General features: G+C 37.2%; 1 protein-coding gene across 7 annotated transcripts in view; it reads left to right on the forward strand.

Annotated features, from left to right (window-relative positions):
* GPD2 (glycerol-3-phosphate dehydrogenase 2) overlaps positions 1-25,593 on the forward strand; it is a 164,025-nt gene extending 138,432 nt beyond the window's left edge. For 6 of the 7 annotated variants that reach the window (XM_049712711.1, XM_004276794.3, XM_033400028.2 and 3 more), the window contains exons 10-17: positions 7,773-7,907; positions 8,178-8,353; positions 8,925-9,056; positions 9,987-10,145; positions 18,374-18,486; positions 18,572-18,650; positions 18,846-18,944; positions 21,825-25,593. In XM_049712711.1, coding sequence (XP_049568668.1) covers positions 7,773-7,907; positions 8,178-8,353; positions 8,925-9,056; positions 9,987-10,145; positions 18,374-18,486; positions 18,572-18,650; positions 18,846-18,944; positions 21,825-21,950 — 1,019 coding nt within the window. In that variant the 3' untranslated portion in view covers positions 21,951-25,593. The remainder of the gene's footprint in view (positions 1-7,772; positions 7,908-8,177; positions 8,354-8,924; positions 9,057-9,986; positions 10,146-18,373; positions 18,487-18,571; positions 18,651-18,845; positions 18,945-21,824) is intronic. The other variant, XM_049712713.1, reaches the window with a different exon arrangement.
* The last annotated feature ends 890 nt before the right edge of the window (positions 25,594-26,483 follow it).

Genomic DNA, 26,483 nt, shown 5'->3' on the forward strand with positions numbered 1-26,483 from the left:
GCATCGGCAGGCAGACTCTCAACCACTGCGCCACCAGGGAAGCCCCAGGTCATGCACTTTTAAACCTTCATGCCTTGTTTACTTAGGTTGAAGTCTTGCTCTGGGATGTCTTTTCCCCCAACTTCTCATTTTGGCAAAATACTATTTATACTTCAGAAGCCAGATATCTTTCGTAGTCCCCTAGAATGCTGGTCTAGTATATCACAACATTATACAATAGGTAATAGTCTAAGATATATTCTTACTTGGAGCTCCTTACAGGTAAGGATTCTTTATTCAGTTACAAAGCTTGTTATATATCTGGTATGCCACTCATGACTGTTTTAAATCAAAATAAATTAGTAATAAGTGCTTTCAGGGTTTTTGATGCTGGTAGCAATTTGAAAATCTTTCTATATTAAGGTAGAAAGTTTAAGAGTTTTTGAAAATAGTCTTCATCTGTTTATATCAGGCATCTCCTATAATGTTGGCTTCAATGGAGGACATGCAAAGACACAATTTTTGTCTTAAGGTGACTCAGTAGCATCTATGAGTCCTTTTTCCCTCAAGAATTTTTTTCATTATGTGATCACACATTTACAAACAAACTGCTTTAAAAAATGGTTTAGGGGATTCTCCTAGTTTAATTGATTGATCCATACTGTATAGTTTTAGTTTCTTCTAATTTCAAATAATGGATGTAATTTCATTTTGAGTAGATTCTCTTTGGATAGTTATAATAGTATAAATGTATTAAATGCATGTAATTGAAATCTGTGTGGCTAAATTTATACTCTTTCGCACATACAGACACACACACACACACACACACACACACACAATACTCAAACATAGTTGTTTAAGAGATAGTCATGCCCTGTTTAATATCCATACTTAAGTACTCAAAATGCATTTCAATTTCAGCTTTTTTTCCCACTTTTTGCAAAGTAGGAGGAGCTTCATCTGGGTATGATTGTATTTTAATGTATTGATTACTGTTAATGAATCCTGCTTCATTTCACATTTACCTGGGTATGATCTTTGTTAAAAGTGGGTTTATATAGGGCCATAAGAACAAGAAGTTTAGATTGTTAGAGCAAGAAATAAAATTAATTCAAGAGCAGAGAGCTATAGTTGACAGTTTCCAAATTCTTAAAGTTCAAATGCACTAACGAGAAATCTAACTGCTTATACGGGATGTGCTGGGAAGAGGTGTAGGTTCCAAAAGGCTGCTGTGTCCATATCGTGGGTGGGGATTTCCATCAGTGAAATGAGCCTTGGACTGGAACAGAGACTGAGCCTGTACCCATCACTTTCATTCTGCTTATTAATAGGTAGGAGACTTGTTAATACCTGCTGGGACCTACTTGGTCTATAGAGGTCTTTTCGGTTAACATACCTTTTGGTAGTCAGGTTAATTGGTGAAACTAACAAAGAGTTTTTGTCAGTTTTGATTTTTGGTAAAAGTGGGTTGAAATTAATATGTGAACACTGTAAATCAGGCTTTTCCTCTGGTGCTCTCGGGACTCTTGAGATTACAAATTCTCCACATAGCAAATATCCAGGGTAAAAGCAGAAGTGACAGCTCTTTCATGTACTTCATTTATTTCCCTGTGCTCACCCTCTATCACACCTTTCTTACTTGTCAACTTATCCTTTGAATCAGCAATGATTCTTTATGGTTTCTTTTCATTCTTATTTCTACTGGACTGAAGGCCTCAGAGTATATGAGGAATTACCCTCAGTCTTGGTAGAGTGCTAGTTAGCTAGAGTATGTCTATATCTAAAGTAAAGACATTCAAATTTGTATTTTTTCCAAGGAATTTAGGTGAAACCCAATACTCTCTCCTATACTGATGAAATGTGAAAGAGAAACTCAGCCTCAGGCACCATTCAGTTTTTTGACTACATGCTGTTGCTACACATATTTTAATCTTTCCATTAGTCTGCAGTGGGTTATGCATGCTTTATTTTTTAAAACTCTACTGTTATTGAGCACTTTTTATGCTACACACTCCGCTAAGCATATTGCTTATATTATCTCTGATTCCTCGTAACAACCTTGTTAGTTTTATTTTGTAATTCCCATTTTGTAGATGAAGAAACTGAGGCCCAGTGACTTTGTTTCCTTCCCATAGCTCATTCATGTTGGAGCCATGATATTGAATGCAAGTCAGTCTAGCTCTAATACTTGTGCTTCTAACTATTATGCAGTATTCCAATTGGTAGTCCCGGGTTTGTCGCGTGATGTGATATTATATCCACTAGGGAGTGGATTAAGCCTCTCAGTTCATTTCATGGAAGCTGCCAGACACCTTCAAAATGATAGTGACCTTTGCTCTCGACTGGCCTTATTTGGATTTGAATGTTAAAGTAGAGGAGGTTTCATTTCTCATAACCAATCCCTTGGGCCAAGCAGTCTTCGCTACAGATTTTAAAAATAAAAAATTTGTGTAGATCCTAGAGGAAACACTTTTGAAATGGTTTGTATTCACCAGGGTTGAAACAATCATTTTAAAAGGATTTATTAAGTGGATGAATAAGTAAAATTCTGACAACAGTTTCTGAGCCTCCCCAAATGGCTATATTCTTGAGAAGAAAAAAAGTGTCAAATCTTAACACTCCATGCTGTTCGCAGCGGCTGCCACACTTCTGCAAAATGCATCGGAACAATTCTGAAAAGCATTTTGCCTGTTGGGAATAAGACCATGTCTTCTTTTACGATTTAGAAAGCTTTCCATTCACAGGCTGAATTTTCTAGATTACTTGTTTGTTCTCTTCTGAAACGGGTAATTGATAGTTGTGCAGTGTGTATTGGGTTAGGAAGAAAAATGATCTTTTGAAAAATGTATCATTAAGTCCGCTGTGTAGAGGTTAATCAGAAGGACGCAGTGGCGAAACTAAGCTGTGACTTAAAGGGATTGAGGAAGACAGAAGATTTGCAGAGTGCTTTATCCATGTAGTTTTTCTGGAGTGCTTCTCTAAGCAGCTTCTCTAGTTGTACACAGGTTTTCACATATGCAATTAGTAGTGTTTATAGATTGCCTGTTATTCAATTAACAACGGAGCTGGCCATATCAACTCACTGCAGACCTGCCTTTTCACTGCCAGAGATTGTACCAGGGTTATCAACTTACACAGGCTTGGATGTCTTCCAGCTGTTTAATTATAGTGTCACGCGCTTTGCTTTTTCTAGTTTCATTAGTTTATAAATGTAATATGGTATCTTATTTCTGTGATTAACACTTCATTTCTGCAGGTTAAACATGCTGGTAGAGAAGGTATTGATTTCTGACACTGTTTCCCCTGTGTTCACGTAGATATTTTCACATGCTTTTCATTGATTTTTTGAAAGTGGCAAACAGGAGAAAGAGCACCCCAAAATGTATGGCTAAATAACTGATGGGAAGCAAAAGTGCACATTTAGCTCTTAATTGTTACTTCCTGTGGGCTTCATTTTCTATTAACTTAAAACCAACACTTGTCTTGCCAAGTTTTTAAGAATAAAAATATTAATTATCATTGGAAACAATTACACAGCACTTAGTCTTTTCAACCAGCTGTGAAAAATGTCTATTCAACTTTACTATTTATATTTTATTCTTTATATATTTTATACACTAAAACCTGACTGAATTATTTATCAGGGTAGTAATAAAAATAATTCTTAAACATGATGGTAGAAGGACTATTTTATTTCCTTACTATCCTTCTGAAAATATCGACCAGTACTTTTATACATTCTGTAGTACTCATGGGATTTTTAACATCTGGGCAGTTGGCACTTAAAAATCAGAGTGGCATGGATTTATATACACTACCAAATGTAAAATAGATAGCTAGTGGGAAGCAGCTGCATAGCACAGGGAGATCAGCTCAGTGCTTTGTGACCCCCTAGAGGGGTGGGATAGGGAGTGTGGGAGGGAGACGCAAGAGGGAGGGGATATGGACATATATGTATACATATAGCTGATTCACTTTGTTATACAGCAGAAACTAACACAACATTGTAAAGCAATTATACTCCAATACAGATGTTAAACAAAAAAGAAATCAACTGGGTGAGCCACTCTCATAAGTGGTGTTTAATGAGAATTTTTCTCAATTTTAATAGTAGTGTTGTTTCCTGTCATCTTGTTTTATTAAAGTGTTCAGTTGTTTTAAAAGAGGATATCCAATTGTTTGAATATATAGTCATTAGAAACCTTAAGTCTAGCATGTTGACTCAGAGGCCAAAATATTATTGCTTTTGATTTTGTAATGTCAGCTCTTGTTTGATATAAAAAGTTCAGAGAATGTTTTAATATGCCATTTCATATTTATTGATCACAATACATGACTCCTACTTGATACAGTATTTGAGGTACTGAGAAATACTAGAATTGATATTGCCGAAGACTTTCAACATGGTGAGGAAGATGCAGCAGTAATGCCATCTTGTTTAGCCATCCTGACGGTACGAGGACCAGGAAAATCAAGATGAATCTTTGAGCTCTGAGGCATAAAATCCTTGAGTTGAGTTATTTTCTTCACGTGTTATACCATGGAGAGTTAAAGTAGGTGATGTTCACTGTCTACTCTTGGCTACAACCTAAATGATAGAACCGATTTCTGGGTAAGAACTTGAGGGTAGGAGTACCTAATTTAGTACAAATATTTTCATTTCTTTGAATTGATGAGATTAGTAGGAGAGGAGGATACTTTGAAATGGTAAATATGGAACATGTTACGACAATAAAGTATTTTGAGGTGGGGTGTCTCATACTATTACAGCAGATTAGATTCTCACAGTCAAATTTCACTGAAAGGATGCTCCATTGAAGACATGGGCAAGGTGCCATGGGGGAAATACCCAGCTTGATGATCAACCAGGACAAGTCTGAGATCTACCACTTGGTGGTTTTACTCTAGAACTGCCTTATGCAATATTATAGCCTACACATGTGCATATCATGTGGCTATTTAAATTTAGTTAAAATGAAATAAAATTTGAAATTCAGTTTCTCAGTTGCATGGACCACATTTCAAGTGCTTAATAGCCTCATGCAGCTAGTGGCTAGTGAATCAGACAGGTTAGATACAGAACATTTCCCTCACTGCAGAAAAGTCTATGGAACAGTGCTGCTTTACAGAAGCTAGAGGTATTTACATAGACATTTAGAGAAGCACTCAATTTATTAGAGTCATTGAATTTGTATTTTTTGTTTTTTGTTATTATAAAATAAATAATGTATTATCATGTAAAAGAAGATCTCCGGATATAAGAAGCCTCAAGAGGTGATTAATTTAGTGATTGAGCAATGTCTTTAGCGAAGGGTCCTTATTTCTCTTCACTCCACCCCGCCCCCCCCCCCCCCCCCAGGTAGGCTTCATGCTATGGTTGTTTCCCCCATGGTTACAATATGGCTGCAGCAGTTCCTGGCAATTTTGGAAGGTTCTCTATGCTATCTGTCCACTGCTTTTGAATCTCTTTCTAAAGAGAATTTGAATAAGAGTTTAACAGCACACAAGGTTTCCACTGTGTGTGAATAAGTAATAAAGAGAGAAACCTGTTTAGTTTGTTGCTGTCTTTTCTACAAGAGGTTAGAATTCATGTTTCATGTGTTTAGCTATGCTGTGCCTTGTGGGTCTAGGTTATACCCATAGCCCTGACTGGTCATTACTTAATTTGGATGGTAGAGAGATAAAAAGTGCTTTTATTCTTCAGCAGCAAATGGCATTTTGAATAATCCATAAAAATCATTAAATCTCAAGGTTGGGAGAAAACTGATAGATGATAGATCACCTGATCCAACCACAGTTTAGTCTAATAACATAAAAATGCTGCAGGCTATAAAGCCTGATTCATACTTGAAATATGATTTAAAATTTGATTATCCTTAAATGAATCTTTTTAAATAAATATAATCCCAACATTCATCTGATATAATTCTCAGGCTAAAAAGCTGAATGCTAAGATATCAAGCAAAATAAATTAAGGTTCCTGACATGTTATGAACTCCTCCTGTTAGTGTTTTCTTTTCTTGTTTTGAGTAGCAATTTCAAAAGTAAGGATTAAAAATGGTATCAGTATACATAATGTTTTATTTAATTTTCCTCCATGAATGAAAAACTCAAGTGTTTTAGTTTGGTCTTTTCATTTCAGACAGTACAGTTTCATAGATGTATTTTTCTGCCTGTTATACCAGAAAAGGTAAAGCATTTGCCACAAAGATTATTTGCATGTGCTTTAAATTTAGAAAGTCTAGTTTTCCACAGAATAATTTTAAGATCAGTCAGAAGGCTGTAAGAACTGAAACCAAATTCCTGATCAGCGTGGCTACCTAAGGAATTTCAGAGAACACACTGCAGACTTTGCAGTGACCACAATGACGTTCTAAGTGGTTGGCTAAGTTTTATTTTTGACTCTGAGGGCAATTTGAACTCTAATGGAAAATAGTGGTAATTTCCTAGTAAAGCTTTTTGTAAAGATTAAAATATTGCATGATTTATGTGGAGGTTTTACAAGACTTTTGTGGAATTGTGTGGAGCAAGAATTAACCCCCATTCCATGGAGGCCATCAGAATTAAACATACTGAAGAGGATGCACCCTTCAAAGGGGCAGATCTAGGGATGGAATCCCTACATCGAGTTACCAATTAACAGGACTGCAAGCCTTAGGCTTTCCTCACCAGTTTATGAGGTTTACTCTCCCTTTGTTTCAGATTCAGTGTTGGGATATGGGTTTGATTAAACACTCCCATAGAGGTGTATGGGTACCTCTTCTTTCGGATTATAGTCATGTTTAGAGTGTGGTCCTTAAGGAGCTAAGCTAAAATATGTCAGATTACCTTAGTTGAAGTTATCTTTACCAGAAATCTTTTTTTCATTTGAGATCAAGATGGAGAGATTGTCATGCAGTATTACTTGTTTTTAGGATCTTTCCCCTGTACTTTTTAGGTGCTTTTTTTTTCTCTTTTCTTTTTTTTTTTTGACTAGTCCAATATACGAGTCACATCAAAGAGTCTTTGTGACTCTTTACACAAGATTTCGCTAGATATATATTTAAGTACTTTTCAGAGTCTGCTGTGTCTAAATGTATAGGAGGTTCGCTGTACAAGAACACAGGACCAAGGGGTGAGTGGGATCTGAAATCCTGACTGCCCTCTGCTTCTAATAAGTATCTTCCCTGAGAAGAGATAGCAAGATATATACTCTAGGGGGGAAATGTAACAAGTCATGTCTTTTGGGGTTTTTTTTTGGCGGTACGCAGGCCTCTCACTGTTGTGGCCTCTCCCGTTGCGGAGCACAGGCTCCGGACGTGCAGGCTCAGCGGCCATGGCTCATGAGCCCAGCCGCTCCGCGGCACGTGGGATCTTCCCGGACCGGGGCACGAACCCGTGTCCCCTGCATCGGCAGGCGGACTCTCAACCACTGCGCCACCAGGGAGGCCCTCTTTTGGTTTGTTTTTATTTTGTTTCTGCTTTGTTGTTGTTCTTTGTAACTACTGCAGATTGTCCCAGCTGAGGGTTGCTAACATTTGTTTCTTTTGTTTCCTCTTTGGGACCCATGTCCGTGATTTTCCAGTTCTTTACTTTTTTCGTCCAGGTTATCTTTGTAACAAAACAATTATTTGAGTTTTTCTTGTAACTTACCCACTCATTTAGTTCTTATATTTAACGATATTCCCTCCCTTTAAAAGTACATATTCATGTGTTCCTTTTACTGAACTCTTTTCTGCTTTCTAATCATTTTAGTTTTGTTGAGACGTCTTTGAGTAATCCTCTTAACCCTTGGCATTGATCCTTCCCAGTAAGAAGAGGGGATGTCCTGGCAGCATGGAGTGGTATTCGCCCCCTTGTTACAGATCCCAAGTCTGCAGATACACAGTCCATCTCCCGAAATCACGTCGTGGATATCAGTGAGAGCGGCCTCATCACTATAGCAGGTATGGCATATTACCTTGTTGTTTGGGTGTGCTTTATATCTAAAGCAGCTTGAGTTAAATTCTCATACCAGAATCCCTTTTAATGCTAAAGAACAGGGACTTTTTTTTTTTTTTTTTTTTTTTATGATTCTGAGTAAAATCTTATGCGTTGCTTTGCCACATTTGTTATAAACAACTGGTGAATTTTGTTATTGATAAGTTGATAAATGGTTAATTATAAGAAAAACAAGGGGTGGTAACCTAATGAATTATTTATCAATGTATTTGTAGGTGGAAAGTGGACAACCTATCGATCTATGGCAGAAGATACCATAAATGCTGCAGTCAAGACCCACAATTTGAAAGCAGGACCAAGTAAAACAGTTGGGCTTTTCCTTCAAGGGGGCAAAGATTGGAGCCCTACACTCTACATCAGGCTTGTCCAGGATTATGGACTTGAAAGTGAGGTGGGCATGCATTGCCGCATCATCTTACTCTTGACCTAATCTCACTATTGCCAGTAACAGAATCGGCAGCCATGTGGCCTCCATGATTTCGAGTTTCCTGTTGCTGGGTTTGTTTCTGTCTGTGTACTGTGGGAGTGAACTAATGGGAAAAAGCACTTTTTAGGTGCTTTAGTCACCTAAAAAGCAATGCACGTTTTGGTCTCTGTTTTAGAATCTGGAGTTTGTTTGGCTTGTTCCTAGCAGACAGGACCTCCCAAATTCTTTCTGTCTCGAGCATAAGGAAGGCTGTTCTTCAGATGTGATGTCTGGAGCAGAATGAAGCTGAAGCTTCATCAGTCACTGATACAGTAGCACATGTGTAGTAGCATTAGTGCTGGCCTGAGCATTTGGAGCCAAAGTATTTTCCTCCCACGGAATCAAAATCTAACACTCTCCTAGGATTTTTAGTTACAGGCTGTAAAAAAAAAAAAAAAAAAAAAAACTGACAAGATAAGCATGTACATTGTTTTGCTTTGTACCTAGAAGCTATTGATATTCAGAGGACCTGCCTGATGCAGTTTTGTTTCCTTAGGTGGCCCAGCATCTTGCTGCCACCTATGGCGACAAGGCTTTTGAAGTGGCCAAAATGGCGAGTGTGACGGGAAAGCGGTGGCCCATTGTTGGGGTGCGTCTTGTGTCAGAATTTCCATACATTGAAGCAGAGGTACGTGAATGGCCATATGGGAGTTTCCTGTCTGCCAGGGGATACCTTTCATCTGTTCACTTTTCATCCTCTTTAGAAATAAGCTAAGTTTTAATGTGCATACATCCGCTAAAACCTGGAGGAAAACGTCTGCCCAGCACAGTTCCTTTCATTTACAAAATTTTAATTTCAACTCTGAAGTGATATTGATAGTGGTAACAATAATAATAGAAAATATGGATTTCTGTCTCCTCCATGGAGCTATCTCAAATCTTACCGATTCACAGTTGTTTGCCCCTTTTGAGAACTTGTAGCTCCTCAAGTTTGTACCACTTACGCACCGCCTGATGCCGTATCTTGACACTTTATATTCATTTATAATTCACCACACTTTAAAAACATAGGTGTCCAAGTAAGCATTTTGTTGTTGATTGAAGGCAAGATTTCTGTCATCTTATTACTCTGAGCCAGAAAACTTTGGATAGCCAAGAGATGAGACCATAACTTTTTTTTAAAATATCTTTATTGGACTATAATTGCTTTACAGTGTTGTGTTAGTTTCTGCTGTATAACAAAGTGGATCAGCTATATGCATACGTATATCCCCATATCTCCTCCCTACTCAGCTATGTAAATTAACATCCGTGTCATGTATGAACAACGAGGTGATTACTGTGCATGGTAAATGAAAAGTGATGCAATTTACATGTTTGCACCAGGTTCTATTCAAGGAGAAGGCATTAATAGCTCTTATCCAAATTGTCCCAATTTCCAAATCTTCTTGGCAGGCAGATGGGGAACTTGTATGATGTCACTATGTATCATGCCTGCTAAAGAACCAGATATGTAAAGAAAAAGGTCACTTTTCCTAAGCATGAATTTTAAGTGAAGCTTTATTCCCCCTTTTTAAAAAAGGCCTAAATTAATCATTTTACTTTAATTCAAACTCAGGTGAAATATGGGATTAAGGAGTATGCCTGCACTGCAGTGGATATAATCTCACGTCGTACTCGCCTGGCCTTTCTAAATGTCCAGGCAGCAGAGGAGGCCCTACCCAGGATTGTTGAACTGATGGGCAGAGAACTGAGCTGGGGTGATTCTAAAAAAAAGGTATTGTATAGAAGTCTTTAAAACCAGTTTCCATTATAGACATGCAATGTCTTAATCTGTTAGTAGAGGCTGGCATAGTTTTTTTTTTTGTTTTTTTTTTGTGGTAGGCGGGCCTCTCACTCTTGTGGCCTCTCCCATTGGGGAGCACAGGCTCCGGACGCACAGGCTCAGCGGCCATGGCTCACGGGCCCAGCCGCTCCGTGGCATGTGGGATCCTCCCGAACCGGGGCACAAACCCGTGTCCCCTGCATCGGCAGGCGGACTCCCAACCACTGCGCCACCATGGAAGCCCGGCTAGCATAGCTTTTGATGGTGACTTTAGATTGCCTGCCAGTTTTTGTGTGTGTGTGTGTTTAATATTGCTAGGCCTTAGAAAACTGGAAAGCTATTCTTGTAACAAATATCTTGTTTTAACAAATTCTTGTAACAAATATCCTTATAACCAAATATTCTTCCTGGTTGTTTTTGGAAAATCCCTTATAGAAAAATGTTCTCAAATTTGTGGTCGTAATTCCTGAAAAAGTAAGATAATAACAATTGTGGGTAGAACCTTTTCTGGTTTTCACTGAAAACATTCTTAGAATATATTCTACAGTGAGATTCACACTCCTGCAAGGTTGCCTTTGGTAGGAAATTGTGGTTTTATGGCCTGACCACCAAATGCTTATTGATTTGTGTCATTTGAAATTTTATATTTATATCCAAATTAAAAAAAGAAAGCCAGCGATACTCAGATGCCCACATATACAGCCCTGGGCTTCTTGTAACAAACAGAAGACCGTCATGATTTTTAATTAAACCAAACTGTTGTGATGCGCAGAGGCATTTTCATGTATTTATTCAGAAAATACTCTGTGTTCATTGGTTTAGTTCCTGCCCCCCCGCCAAGTCTTTCTTGAACCCATTCCGTGTAGGCTCTTTCGTGGCCACTTTGCTGTAGTGGCTCTGGTCACACTCCCCAGGCACCTTCATGTTGCTCAACGTGCTTGTCAGCTCTCGTCATCCTTTTACGCAACCAGTTAGTGGCCTTGACACAGTTGATTCCTCCCTCCTTTCTGAACACCACCTGTCTTAGTCTACTCAAGCTGCTATAACAGGATACCACAGGCTGGGTGGCTTAAATAACAGACATTTATTTCTCACATTTCTGGAGCCTGGAAATCTGAGATCAGAGTGTCAGGTGAGATGGCTGGGTTCTGGCGAGAGCCTTGCTCCTGGCTTTGAAACAGATGCCTTCTGGGGGACACAGAGAGCCAGAGAGAGCTCTTGCTGAGGGTGCTAATCCCAATGAGGTTTATCTGAAGCTAGTTACCTCCCCAAAGCCCCATCTCCGAATCCCATCACATTGGAGGTTAGGCTGTCAACATATGAATTTAGGAGGGTACAACTCAGTCCACAGCGCCATCTCTCTCAGATCTCCTCCTGCCTTCCTCAAACTACTGCCGTTACTGACCTCTCCATGTCGTAAATACCTATTCCACTCTTTGGTTGCTTGGGCCTAAATCTTATTTTCATACTTGATCTAAGCCCATCAGCAAACCTTATCATACTTGTCTTCAAATAATGGCTTGACTTCAACCCTTTCTTAACTGCTGTCACCCTGATTCAGGCTATCAGCATCTCTTACATGGATTATTATAACAGGAACCCGCTGTAATCTGGCCACCACCTTTCTGATCCCCCTCATTTTTCTTCCCATTTATTCACTCTCTCCAACCCACAGGTTGAGTTGCTTTTCTTTATTCAAGCCCTACTGATCCCTCTCCCTGGAATGCTCTTCCCTAGATGTCCTCATGGCCTACTCCCTCACTTCCTCCTGGTCTCCACTCCAGGGATGTCTCTCTTCACTGGACTGAATAAAAGAGTAGCCCCCAATCCGAATGGCATCTTCTACTCCTTCCTTTATTTTTCTCTTTAGCATCAGTTCTCATTTGACATACCATGTATTTTGTTTATTTACTGTCAGCCTCCCCTCCCGGAAGTAAGCGTCCCAAAGGAAGGGATGTGATCTGTTTTGTTTCTGTACCCTCAGTGCCTGGCATATAAAAGGCCCTAAATAATGTGTATTGAATGAGTGAATGAACATTACTGAGCATGTATGTCACATGCTGAAGGTGTAAGGAAGGACCGGGCATAGGTCTTGTCCTTAAAGCGTTTTCAATGTGGTGGACATTCCTGAAGATGGTTACATATTTGTCACCTGGGAATGGTAGGGAAAAAGGCAGATTTTAAGGCTTGACTATCAGAGTCTTCAGGGGTGAAACCATGGCCCTACATTTAAAATTTTCTCCTCCAGTAATTTTAAGGCCATGTATGTAGTGTACTGATGGTAGAAATCACTGTTTGAAAAGAGTTCCTTAATCCTATCACAACACTGACAGGCATAACCTTTACCCTCATTTTATAGTTGAGGAAACAGGCTTAGGGAGAAAGTCCCCGTGAGAGTTCATACAACTAGTAGGTTGTGGAACTGGGATTGAAACCAGGTTTTCTGATCCCAGAACATACCCTTTTCCCACCCCACCCTGTTGCCTCTGCATTGGCTGGACTGGTTTATAGCTCTTCCTGTTTTGAGTTTTGGTTTGGCCAATTAAAGCTATATACTGGGGAGTGGTGGTGGTGGGATGCACTGGCAGACTGGGATTGACATATATACACTGGTATGTATAAAGTAGGTAACTAATAAGAACCTGCTGTATAAATAAAATAAAATTCAAAAAAAATGAAATAAATAAATAAAGCTATATACTGAGGCAACACAAGAATGAAACTTACTCTTGTGCTACTGCCAATCATTTATACCATATAGAAGGACTGGTGATAATGTGTTCCTGTAAAAATTATGGTTGAAATGATCTGAATATGCAGGAAGGTACTTTGTGCCAGGAATTCAGGCTGTAGGAGGTAAGAAGGAGGAAGAAAATTCTGTAAACTGCTTGTGTTCAGCCCTCCCGAGGAAACTAGATTTAACTTCAGTTTAGATTTTATGAGCAGATTTATGTACTCAGAAATATTCTCCCATTCCCCTTAACAAACAGAATAACAGAAATAAAAGACCTAAAGTTATTACTCAGTATCTGAGACATAGGAGTATTAATGAGAACTGTGGACAGTCTAGAGAGAACAAAGGAGAGGGAAAAAAGAATTAAAGTTTAGAAAGCTGGACTTCTGAGAAAAGGTTAAAAGCATTGGGATTACTTAACCTGCAAAAGTGAAAGAGGAACAAGGTGATAAATAACCCTCTGCAGATGAATTGTGGTTGTTTTTACCAGTCAGTACTTAATGAGTGACTTGTACACTGAGCATTATACCAAATATTTTAGGGGAATGATAAATAGCTCATAGTTTCAGGGATCTTCAAATTTAATTGAGTGGTTACAACACATATATACCTCGGAAATATGTGTATATTTCCCAAAATTTATAGAAAGATTTAGAGAACTGTTACTCAAGACCAAAGGCAGCCAACTTGGAAGAAATGGTTAGGGAGGAAGGCGTTGTCTAGGGGACTTGGGGACTGACAGAGGAGTTGGTGAAGACATTTAGAGAATGTGTCATTGTCAGGTTGTGTTTTACACAATTATATAAATTAATACATAATTATAAATAAATATCAACATATAACATCAGTGAAAAGATGACTACATGGTCAAAAGAGTTTGGGAAATTCTGAGTTAAACAAATGAAACCATTTCCTTTAATGCAGATAATTTGGTGCCTTTAAAATGCTTATGTGCATTGTCAGTTTCCAAAAGGCAATTTATTTGGAGACAGACCCAACTCTCACTTGTTGGAAGGGCTGGTAGAAAGGGAAACTAGTATTGCTTTAGGATGTATTTTGGGAAATGCTGCCGTATTATTTGGTAAGGTAGACTTTATAACCCTCAGACAAAACATGCATTTCATTGAGAGACTTTAAAGAGAAGACCACTCGAGTAGATTGAGGGTGTCTCACAATAAGAAATTATTTCAAAATTGATTCCAGCAAGGAGGATAAAGGGGAAGCAAGTGAAAAATGGAGTGACTATGGACAAAGCAAGCTAATAAGCACCAAATATCAAACAGATGGAAGATACGTACTCAACAATGAAAGGGTATCCAGGACGAATAAGGATGTGTATGAACAGTGTCAGGAATTGGCTGAGTGTTGGCAAAAATACTAAAAACACCAAAAATAACTGGTAAAAATGGTAAAGAATGCAAGTAAGGCCTAACCTAGGTCGTTGCTCAAGGTGACTAGCACCAAATCCTTGACCGCCGGAGAAGGGAGAGAACCTTTCAACTCATAGTTCAATACCAATTTGTTTTTCTTTTTTTCCTTTTTTGTCAAGGAGAATGATTTTCATTGTGAGAAGAACAAAATAAATATTGGTAAGAGGAAATAGACATTCAAATAGGAGACTGCTCTAAATGAGTTTGTACGCCAACCCAGAAATGTTATACTTCAGGGTACTCAGAGAATTTGCAGGTGGGATTTATTTAACTACTGTTGAGCTTTAAAAGATTATGGCAATATGGCAAATAGGAAGAGCACCAGAAGACAGAAGGTAGGCAAATGTAGTACCGCATTCCAAAAAGGGAGAAGGGGGGGAAATATAGTTTGTAACCTATAAATTAGTGGTCTTGGCATTGGTCTTGGGCATTTTTCCAGGTTATGGCATTTTAAGTTTGTTTTATCAGCATTTAGCAAGAAGTAGTGATCACTGGAAGGTAGTAAGAAATCATTTCAGACATATTTTCTTTTCAGAAAGAGTAACAAGTTTGTTAGATCGAGGAAATGTTATAGACATAATGTATTCGGATTCCATGAAGCATTTTATGAAGCCGCATGTGATACCTTCTAAAATTGGTGGATTTGTAACCAAATGATCACTATCCTCAGAAGAGGGCTTTGATAGCAGGTCATGAGGATTCTGTCTTTGGTCTTGACCTAGTCTACTGTGGTTCAGGTGCCCAGATTATGACATTGATGGCATGCATCTTTGGTGTACCTGTAAGGAACTGGAGGGAGAGTGAATGTTTGGTGACAACTTGAAGCAATGGGGGAGATTACATTAGGTATAATATAATAGACATAATTGGCAAACCTTACATTAGGTAGAAAAACAACTCCATCCATTCATGATAGATTTGACAAGACTTTAACAGTAGCACATGCAAAAAAGAAATATGATTTTCGTTAACTGTGAATGCACAGCAGGTAACAGTGGATCATGGCTGCCCCCAAATGCAATGACAGTCTTAGGCTGCCTAATAGAAATCATATCTCTAGATTGATGAAGCTGATAGTTACTTCTTTCTAGGTACTTGCCAGATCTCTGCTGGAGTATTATGTTGTGTTCTGATCATTTTATTATACGACAGACTAGTTGTGGTTTGGGAGAAATTATTCAGCATGGTAATGGGATTTAAAATCATGTCTCATGCAGGAGAGTAGTTCTAGACTTAAAGAAAATTCTTAAAGAGGAAAGCTCTGTCCTTAGATATTTGTTGTGGTGTGATACAGGAAAAAAAAAACTTAGACTTTATAAAACATTACTGTAAGGGAAGGGGGTGGTGGTGGGATGAATTGGGAGATTGGGATTGACATATATACACTAATATGTATAAAATAGATAACTAATAAGAACCTGCTGTATAAAAAATAAAATAAAATTCAAATATTAAAAAAAAGATAAAGAAGAAATTACAAACTGTGTATTACCCCACCATTTTGCATGTCCTTACATTGCATTTCCACATATTTATATATGTACATACTGTATCTTGAAGATAAAGCTTGGATCCTACTCTACAAAAATATATATATATATATATATATATATATATATATATATATGTATAACAGAGTCACTTTGCTGTACAGAAGAAATTAACTCAACATTGTAAATCAACTATACATCAATAAAATTAAAAAAAAATAAACTCTCATTTTCCTTCCATGGAATTTCATTGAAAACAACCCCTCCCAACTTAAAAACAAACAAACAAAAATTACTGTAAGAAAGTTGCACTAATCCCAAACAAATTCTAAGAATTGCAGAGATTGGTTTAATCTCAGCATAAATATTTTTGGCAGTTGGAGTCTTCCCTTTATGGGCTGCTTTCAGTGGAATTGAGTTACCTCCCTATTGCTAGAGCTCTTCTTTAGATGGAGACCTCAGGCTTCTATTTTTGGAACGTTGTAAAGGAAATGTGGGGTTAGGGAGGTACTTTGGGTGACTTCTAGGGAAAAAAGCCCTTTCAGCTTTAAATTCCATGATTCCTTGCTTAATATGGAGTATGGATAAATTACATGGGTAATAAAGGGACATGACTCGAGGAACAGCTTGTTCTTGGAGGGAAGTATCAGAGATGCCACTTCCAAGGAGATGAACGTTGAACCAGTTTTATAGAAAATGACTGGGCAAAATTGGTGCAATAGAAGAATAGTTTTATTTATAACTGTTGGATTTTCCTGTGTGAAGAGAGTAATCTGCCAGTGAAGAATGCCCTTGGTGACTTCAAAGGCAAGTTTTATGTATACCTTATATATCATGTATATGTGTAATAAAATAAATATTTTATGTTATATATAATAAAATAAATATGTAATATAATAAACATATATAATAAAATAAAATTCCTAATGTTCTTATGTAGCAAAATGAAAAGTTAGAAATGCTAAAAAGTTCTCTCAGCTAATATATATATTATATATATATATTTATGTTTTAAAATATATATGTCTCCTAAGAGAAAGGAAAGCAGGAAGGGGATAATCTCAGGAAAAAAATTATCTGCCAAAGAAAAAGGAGCAAAGGGACTTGTCACTGACATAAACAAAGAAATATAAACACATTTCCTGCAAGAGTATGTGCTATTGTGTTATTTTCCTTGTTTCATTTGGCACTGGCACTATTCTGCAGGCCAGAAGTTGGGTCTACAAATTGATTTAGTCAGATCCTTTGAGGGGAAGTCTGAGGAATTTAAGACTTGTGTTCGTAAACATTGTCTATGTTATACTGTATAACAATTTCAGAAGCTCACTGGTCTACCATGGCAAGCACTTACTTTTCACTCATATTACCTGAAGGCTGCATGTTAGCTGCTGTGGCTCTTCTTCATATTTCGGACTGGCTTCAGATCTTTCTGATTCATGCCCTTCTTATGGTACAGGAGCAAGAGAGGCTAAGCAAAACTGCAATTTTGTATAAAGCTTTTGCTCAAAAGTGGCATATATTATATCCATTCATGTGCCATTGGCCAAAGTAAATCACATGTCCAGACTCACATCAATGGGTTTGAGAAGTATACTTATGGGGGGAGAAGTGTGTGTGTGTGTGTGTGTGTGCGCGTGTGCGTGTGTGTGTGTGTGTGTGTGTGTGTGTTTATGAGAGGAAAGAGATATTTGTGAACAATATACAGCACAATAGAGTCATTTTGGAAGTTCTTAGTTTGGAGACTGGCGTGATGAAATCTAAGAAGACAGTGTTCTCAGCAATAGGTAGTATCAGTTGTGGCCGAGATCATTGAAAACAGGAAGAGTAACTATTCAGTAGAATAGCTTGTTTCTTCTCCTGACTCTGTAACTTCCACCCAACTACCAGCATCCGAGTGACAAAATTTTAGAATTAGTTAACATCATGATGTCTGTCTTGGTACCGCATGCCACATTATAATCGTTGTTCAAGTCCTGGATGCCTTCTTCACTTTTAATTGCTCTTTTGTCACCAAATCACCCATAGATTTTGCTAGTCAATACTGTAGAAGAATATTCAGCAGTAAAAAGAAACAGAATATTAAAACATGCAGCAACATGAATGAATCTCAGAATTGTCATGCTATATGAAAGTAGTCAAACACAGAAGACTACGAACTATATGAACACTTTCATATGAAATTCAAGAAAAAGCAAAACTCTGGTGACAAAATCAGATCAGCGGCCTGGGGCTAGAGGTCAGGGGCAGGAATCAATTGCAAATGGGAAATAAGGAAGCTTTTTAGGGGGATAGAAATGTTCTATATCTTGATCGTGGTGGGATATACATCAAACTGCATACCCAAAATAGGTGAATTTTATTGAATAAAATTATACTTCAGTAAAACTGGAGGAAATAAAAAATTGACCTGGCCAGAAAAATGAAGATGAGCTTTCATTTTAGAAAACCAAGTGGAAAAAAAAAGGAAGAAAAAAATCAATAATTCTTTCCATAAATCTTTGAACTTTGTGTGTCTCTGTGTTGTAGGAAGAACTTGAAACGGCCAGGAAGTTTCTGTATTATGAAATGGGCTATAAATCTCGATCAGAACAGTTAACAGATCACTCTGAAATTAGCCTACTGCCTTCAGACATTGACAGGTACTTCTAATAAGTTTCTGTATCTCTCTTTTTTTGTCTTCACTTATCTAAGTATATTTTTCCATTATTCAATGTTGTGTTCCAGGTACAAGAAGAGATTTCATAAGTTTGATGCAGACCAGAAAGGCTTTATTACCATTGTTGATGTTCAGCGTGTATTAGAGGTAATATTTTTTTTTTTGGTTCAACATCTTTGATAGCAGAAGAATGTAAAGATTATGCTAGATAATTTTTTTCTCATCTAGTGCTTTCTATAAGTAATATTTCTCTCTGAATTTTTGAAAGGCTGGTAACATTGATAAAGTGATACGCATAATTTCTAATGAAACTTCATTATTTTGTGCTTTCCTTTTACTTAGAGTATCAGTGTCCAAATGGATGAAAATACACTACATGAAATTCTGAATGAAGTAGATTTGAATAAAAATGGACAGGTTGAACTCAATGAGTTTTTGCAGGTGAGTTGTGGTGAAAGGAAACAAGTGTATTTGCTTTTTATCTATTGGTCATCAGTTTATATTCAGGAATGGATTTTGAAGTCCACACAGTTGTCACCTCATTCTGAAAAAGAAGAAAGCTTGAAGCCAGCAAAGGTTGATATGTCTGCCCTTAAGGATAAGGCTTTACGTGGTGCATGTTCTCTTGCTTTTTATAAGACACATTCTGTTGCGCTGGGCAATTTAGATTAAATCTAAGTTAATTATGGCTTAAAGGATTAAGTCAGAAGTGTGCTTTATAAAGAGTATGCCGTGGGATGCCACCACCGGACCCTTCTTTACTTCTAATGTGGAAAGTATATTTTTAATCGAGGAAGTTTAAAGAAATCAGAGTTGTATTCATTTGAGAATCATATTCCCTTGAGAACCCAACATGCGATGATTATATTCTTACATTAGAATGAACCTGAAAAGCAAAAGAAAGGAAACCTATATTCCTGGGTCAAGACCACGTAATTCAAGCATTTCTATTTCTAATTTTCCACTTACTCAAGGCTCAGTTGTTTAATCATAACCAGGAAGGAAGTAAATTTTGTTACTTTAACTTCATACTGGATGCTACACATCATTCCTAAAAGTTCCTTAAAAGAAAGAAACTCAACAAAGCCATACATTATTTGTAACTGTCCATAGGACTCTGCTCTTACGAAGAATGTATTGGTTTCCAAGCAGCCAGGTTTTTTCTGTACTGCTTCTTGGGCAGGTATTTCAAATGAATGCCAGGTCTTTCTTGCACCATGGCAATGATGAATGCTGAACATGAAATAAATTAATGCTGGGGATTTTGGTCAATGTCAGCCCTTTCTTCACTGTGTCAAGTTAAACAAACAAGATCAAGGCAAAGGAAATGGTAATTGTCTCTCTGGAGATGAGCTGCAGATAAGAGCACTGTTGAATCTAAATGCAGAAAATTTTCACAGGTTGTGTCCAGCATTACAAAAAAGAATGTTTAGTTCTTTAGCTTACTGTTTAACTAAGTGGACGTTTGAAATTGAGTTTAAAACGTATGCTTGGGAATAAAAAACCATTTCATACATTTTTTGTCTGTTTTTTTCTGTGAGAAAATTTTTTTTGTCTGTCTCAGGATTTTAGAAAACTTTTCTTAAGATAAATAGTTAATGCTTCATTTCATATACGTTGTAAATAAACAACAGCATTTAGGGTTCAAGGACCTGGGGTCTTAGAAACAATGAGTCTAATTTTATGGATATGCTATGTGGTTTGGGTGTTAAGTAATTTTGAGTGCAGTAGAGTTAAACACGTAGAAAATAATTTAAACCATCTGCAGGCTTTCTTGTAGAGTCTTTTTAATAATTGAGTATTTCTTGTCCAATTCTAAATGAAAGAGATCATTCATGCTTCTATTAAGTACAAATATACAGTGTAATTTTCAACTTAAAAACGCTGACAATATTTCTTATGAGATATATTCACACCCAAATACTATTTTCTTCTCGTAATATGGTTTCAAGATACATGTAATGTTTGAAGAAGACTTTGAGTTTTTAAAGGCTGGTACATCGCACAATGTTTATGGATAAAGAAAAGAAACTCCAGCTCTCTCAGTTTTGTTAGCGCTGATAAACTTTGAAAGTCTTTATGGAATCAGAGGCAAGACGATAAACCATCAATTGTTCCATCTGTAGATGTCAGCATTCTTTGTTACACCATTCATCAGATGCAAAGTATGTTTTCAGGGTTTTACTTTATTTTTCATAAAATATTTTCCTTCTCTGAAGATTAAGCGCCCATGTTTATCCCATTAAACACCATTTTGAATATAGACTTTTTTTTAATAATCCTCATGGAAGGATCTCTATAGATACTGTATGGTTACATGACTTTATTTTTAGGTTTGGGCTCTAATGACACTTCTGCATGTAGGAGTCCATCTCTAATAAGCAATAGCTTGTGAAACAGCTTTTAATAAGGTCATGAAATTCTGATCCAGCCCCTTGGCAGATGCCTCTGACCCTTATTCAGAGTCTTTTTTAAGAAATGTATTTCTTTAGGCTAAAAACTATAACCCTAAAAATATTTTGAGGATTTACAGATATATATATATTTCTGATGAATGACTAAATCAGTTCTTTAAAAAAACAAATAGATAACAAAGATTGAGGAAGTGAGATCAAGAAAATAGTAAAAACCACATCAACTTGAATAGGAAAAAAAAAAAATTCCCCGTGCTGATAATTGCACAGTGCCTTCCAGATTAAAGGCGTTTGCCTGCTGACTGCATGTAATTTCAAGACTAATTCTGATTTTATCCACTGGATAAAAATGAATTAGCTAAAATCTGGGCTGTGGAGTGCTTTTAATTCTTAAGGTGGATCTCTGGGTCCATTTTCAAGGACTTAAATGTAAATTACTTTAAAAAGTCTTTAAGGAATTTGGATTTGGGGGACTTGAAGTTGTCAAGTACAGTAACACTAAAAAAGAGTAGTTAAATATAGGTCACGGTTTGTCTTTGTTCAATCCCTGAGATTCCCTTTTCAGATTTAAAAATGGAATTAAAGATTCAATATTTGAGTTGCTCCAAAAAATATATGCTCTGAGCACATTAAGGGGCAAAAAGTAATGCATTCGATTTGCATTTAAAGGCAGGCTGATTCGCCAGATAGGTGTAGTTTTTGCAGCCGTGGCAAAATACCTGCCCCTTTCCCCCTTTTTGAAATGTTTGAAAACTGTACTCTTCTTAAGTGAGCTGTAGTACCTGCTGCGGTTTTCGACGGGGGCACTTAATTACCCCTGCCTGCTGCAAAGGTAACCATTAAAATGCCATGGAGAAGGGAGGAAGCTGGCTGGCCTTCTGAATCTGTTGCCTATTTTCTCTTTAAGCTGATGAGTGCTGTTCAAAAAGGAAGGGTGTCTGGAAGCCGGCTTGCTATACTCATGAAAACTGCAGAAGAGAACCTCGACAGAAGAGTTCCCATCCCCGTGGACCGAAGTTGTGGAGGACTGTGAGTCTGAGCAGTAAATCCACAGCCAATAAACAGGAACAACAAATAATCATGTATCAAACCAGAGATGACTTACACGCTCTAAAACAGTGGATATGGATAGCTGCCTTGTTTTAACACTGGGAAACATTCCAAAGCTTTAGGATGTCAATGTATACCCTTTATTTGTATTTGCCATTCAATCTAGCTTCTTAAAAGTGTATTTTATCTTTTTTTTCTCATTTTCAATGCACACTGGTTTAATGTTTTGCATTTATTCTGTGACCTGTTAGACTGGACATGCTCCCTTTTTGTTTGTTTATTCATTTAGTCTAAGTCAGTTTTAGAGGCAGAATATTTTGGCAGAAATTGAAAAAAGAAGCTGGAAATATTTCATGATTTGCACAAAGCTCTGGACATTAAGCTTGTTGATAGTATTTGTTCTTAAAAGAAATTGAGTGGGGTGGGACCTATTAAAACGATAGTGTTTCTGGAGACCCCACAGCCCCTTCTTCCTCCAGCTTGTCTGCCTTCCTCATCCAGACTTTATATCTAGAGCGTGACTGGCAAAACTGGAGAAGGAAGAAAAAGTTTAGATCTGGTTATAGGAGCAAATCTCAGAGAAACTCTGAAAGCTTCCAGAATCACAGGTACAAGATATAAGGATAGCATTGACATTTGCTGGGAGTTACAGTGATAGTTTCATCTCAGCAATTCATTTTTTTTTCCCCAGTCACTGCTGGTTTTTCTTTGACTATTACAGTTGCCAGGAAGATCCTTGCTTTTCTTACTTTAAAACCAGCATTTAAGTGGCAAGTTGGATACATTGGCATGGGACTAAATTTCTCAAATCTTTACAGTAGTAATAAATTTAAGGATTAAAAACCTGTGTTTATATATCCACATATTATAGCACAATTTTCAATCCCCAAATCCTAGATCTTGGAGCATGTGATACTGTCAAACATGACCTATTTTGCTCAGGTTATTGCATCATTTGGGGGAGTATTTGTAAACGGATAGTAAAAGAGGATAGGAATAGCCTTTAGTTAACTTTAGTTACAATTATAAAAAGCCAAAAACTTGCAGTGTTCAAGGTCATTTTAATTGCTTAAAGCCTTTCTCCTTCTGTACTCAACAGAAAAGTTCTCAATCAAACAAAAAGAAATAGAGAAAACCACACTCAGCACACACACACGCATTCCCCCATCATACACATACACACTCACAGAAAGACAAAACAAGACAAAAAAATCAATCTGCCCATACCACTCTCTATACACTACCAAATGTAAAATAGATAGCTAGTGGGAAGCAGCCACATAGCACAGGGAGATGAGCTCGGTGCTTTGTGACCACCTAGAGGGGTGGGATAGGGAGGGTGGGAGGGAGGTGCAAGAGGGAGGGGATATGGGGATATATGTATACGTATAGCTGATTCACATTGTTATAAAGCAGAAACTAACACACCATTGTAAAGCAATTTTAGTCCAATAAAAATGTTAAAAAAAATCAATCTGCCCAGAATTTAGTAAATATGTAATATACTGAATTTAAAGGGCCAATTTGGTATGCTTTTTATAATAGTTTGGTGGCATTTTAGCCAGTCATCTGAATGTTTATTCATTGTGCTTCCTCTTTTGAAGTTAACTACCTACTTTTTTTTTTTTTAAGATCACGTTGTGTATGAAATAGGAAATGTGACCCTTTATTTAATGTCAGGTTTTCATTGTGCAGACTCGAGATCTTAATTTTTCAAACTGGTACATAAACACTTTTGTGCTATTATTTTGTGCTATTATTTCTATATATGTCAAATGTTGACAAATATTTCTATATATGTCAAATGTAGAATATCTTTATGCCTCATTCATGTGCGGTATGAGCCTGTCTGCCATAATACACACACTGGAGGTTCACTCACCTAAGCCCCTACCCCTACCTCTGAAATAAACAGTGAAGATAGCACCTTAACTCATTTTGCTTTTAAATGAAGTTTAGACTTGCCACTTCCTAAAGGAAAACCTAAAACAGAGAAAGTGACCTCCCAGGTATCACTGTGAAGTTTTTTCTTTTAAGGTGTGAATTTTTTTTTTACACTGGTTTCTTCCTTCCTTTCTTCCTTCCTTCCTTCCCCCCTCCCTCCCTCCCTCCCTCCCTCTCTCTCTCTCTCTCTTTCTTTCTTTCTTTTTTAATAATAGAAGCACATGGCTTTGTAACTTAGTGTTTTTCTATCAAGACAATAACTTCACTGTTTAGAGCCCAGTGACCCTTAATAGATAGAAGAGCTGTCCTTTAAAACATCAGAGGTGATGTACCACAATACTGTACATTTGTGCTCTCTCTCTTTCTCTCTCTTCTTTTCTAGTTAAATCAAGACAACAATGACTTGTATCCTCGCTGAATCCATTACAGTAGGGACCAGGCTTATAACCTGACTGGCCTGGGCAGAGCTGTATTTGAAAAGAGGCCTTGTTTCTGCATGCTTTTTTATGAGTGAAGTTCCTTTAAGGACAAAGAAAAACGCACTTTTCTTCTTTTGAGCACATCTGCTTTTGCTTAAAATCTGCTAATTCTAAAACATACGCTCCTTCACCGATCCCAGAGACTCATCTTGGAAACGAGCTGGTTCCAAGTCTTTACTGTGAATAAAGCACCCCTGCATTTTTGTGTAAGTTCTTAATTAAACCTGCGCAGCTTCTTTACCTGATTTCAGAAAAGGAGAGAAGAAATGGGGTGGGGGGGGGGGGGTGTGAGTGTGATTCAAAATCTATTCCAAGCACAAAAGAATTATTTTCTTTTTGTATAAACATGGTATCAGCTGATTCTGTTGGGGTGGGTGTGAGGTGTGTAGAGATTGTCTTTTATCAAGTGATTTATTTAAAGAGGCTTTATTAAGGGGATTCAGGTGAAGGAACCCCCATCTGTGGTGGAGAGCTGGATGCTCCCTTCAGTAGCCCTTCCCACAGTCATAACAATAGTGATACTGCTGGATTATTTGTTAAGCCAGGGTTGTCTGCCTCATATCCTTCATGCTGCTGCAACATTCTTGCTTTCAATCAATTTCTACTGAGTGTAACTTTAGGATTTCTACTACTAAATGCATGCTCCCTATTTTGCTTTAGTTTCTAGCTTTGTTTTGTCTTTTTCAGAATATATGTAGCTTACTCCTTTGTACAACAGAAATTTCATTCTTTTCCTAAACATACTGTAAGAATGATCATTGATCTGATTTCCTTTTTTTATGTATTTGTAAAGATTTTTGGCATATGAATGTAATAATATTGAAGTCAACGATGCTAATAACTTGCACTGTTTTGCATTCTGTCAATCCTTTTTAGGGAGTAAAAGAGCCCTACTGTGCTTTTAAAGAATATCAAGTATAAACCCAGTACTGGAGTCGATATACACACTGCATGTTTTCATATATGGCATTTTTTATGTATTGTGTTGGGTTATTGTTCTAGATTGGACTCTTAAATACTATGTTTGAGGCTGGGTTGTCATTTTTATAACTGTCTTGGTGTTTTATCACCATTATTTATTACTCTTGATATACAGAATGAGCTGCATGCATTTATAGAGCAATAAGAGGATGTATTTAATGTGCCTTGTTTTTAACTGAATAAGAACTGAAAGCATGAATCAATAAAACTGATTAAAATGGGCCATTTACTGGCATTTTGATGTTACTTGCAGTCAGAGAAATAACTTTGATTACTGTTGAAGTTTAAAAAGTTTGAAAATATCTTCACAAACTGTATTTTTAATTGCACTCACACATTAATTATTTTCACTTGCAATTTTGTAATTTTATCTCAAAAGTGAATCCCTGCATAGACCAATGCAATTTTATGAGACTGCCAGGTTTATTTGTATTAATTTGTTGCTGGAGGCTTTAGGGCACGACTTCTGTATCTGTGCAATCCTATTCTAAAATTACATTCATCCTATTCAACTCTGTTGAATTCTTTTTTTCCTCTCTTTCTTTTTTTTTTTTTGTCAAGCAGAGCCTTTCAGCCTCAGCGTTTGCAGGCACACTGATGAATTTTATCATAAGTAAAATCAATAGAAATGAATGGGAAAGATTACATAATCCATTTTGATCATCTTACATGTCAAGTTAGTGTAGGGTTGCCAAGTGTTGATAAATGCTCTGACAGAAAAAATGCTATATATTTTCATTGTCAGTAAATCAGTAAAGCTGTTACCAGTTTTAACACAAATTTTCTAATGCCTATGTTATTTTATATGTTTTAATTTACACATGTATATGGAACATCGTCTCCATTTGTGGTTTAGAAGCGCTGCCTCTTGGTTTTGCGTGCTCAAAGGCCTGTGTGAGCTTCTGAAGTTTCTTTGAAATTGTATAGAATAACCCAGAGAACTGGCCCCCAGACAGACCTGGAACAATGAACTGTTTGTTCAATGCCTGGAAAAAAATATATAGCAGCTCAAAACATTGTTCATTGATTTAGCTTATCAAGTTTTATAGCACTTTAAAATTTGTCAACATAGAATTTGTCAAAATACATTGCTGCCAGTTTTCAAAATTTAT

The sequence above is a fragment of the Orcinus orca genome, chromosome 7 (assembly GCF_937001465.1).
Source record: "Orcinus orca chromosome 7, mOrcOrc1.1, whole genome shotgun sequence".
NCBI lineage: Eukaryota > Metazoa > Chordata > Mammalia > Artiodactyla > Delphinidae > Orcinus > Orcinus orca.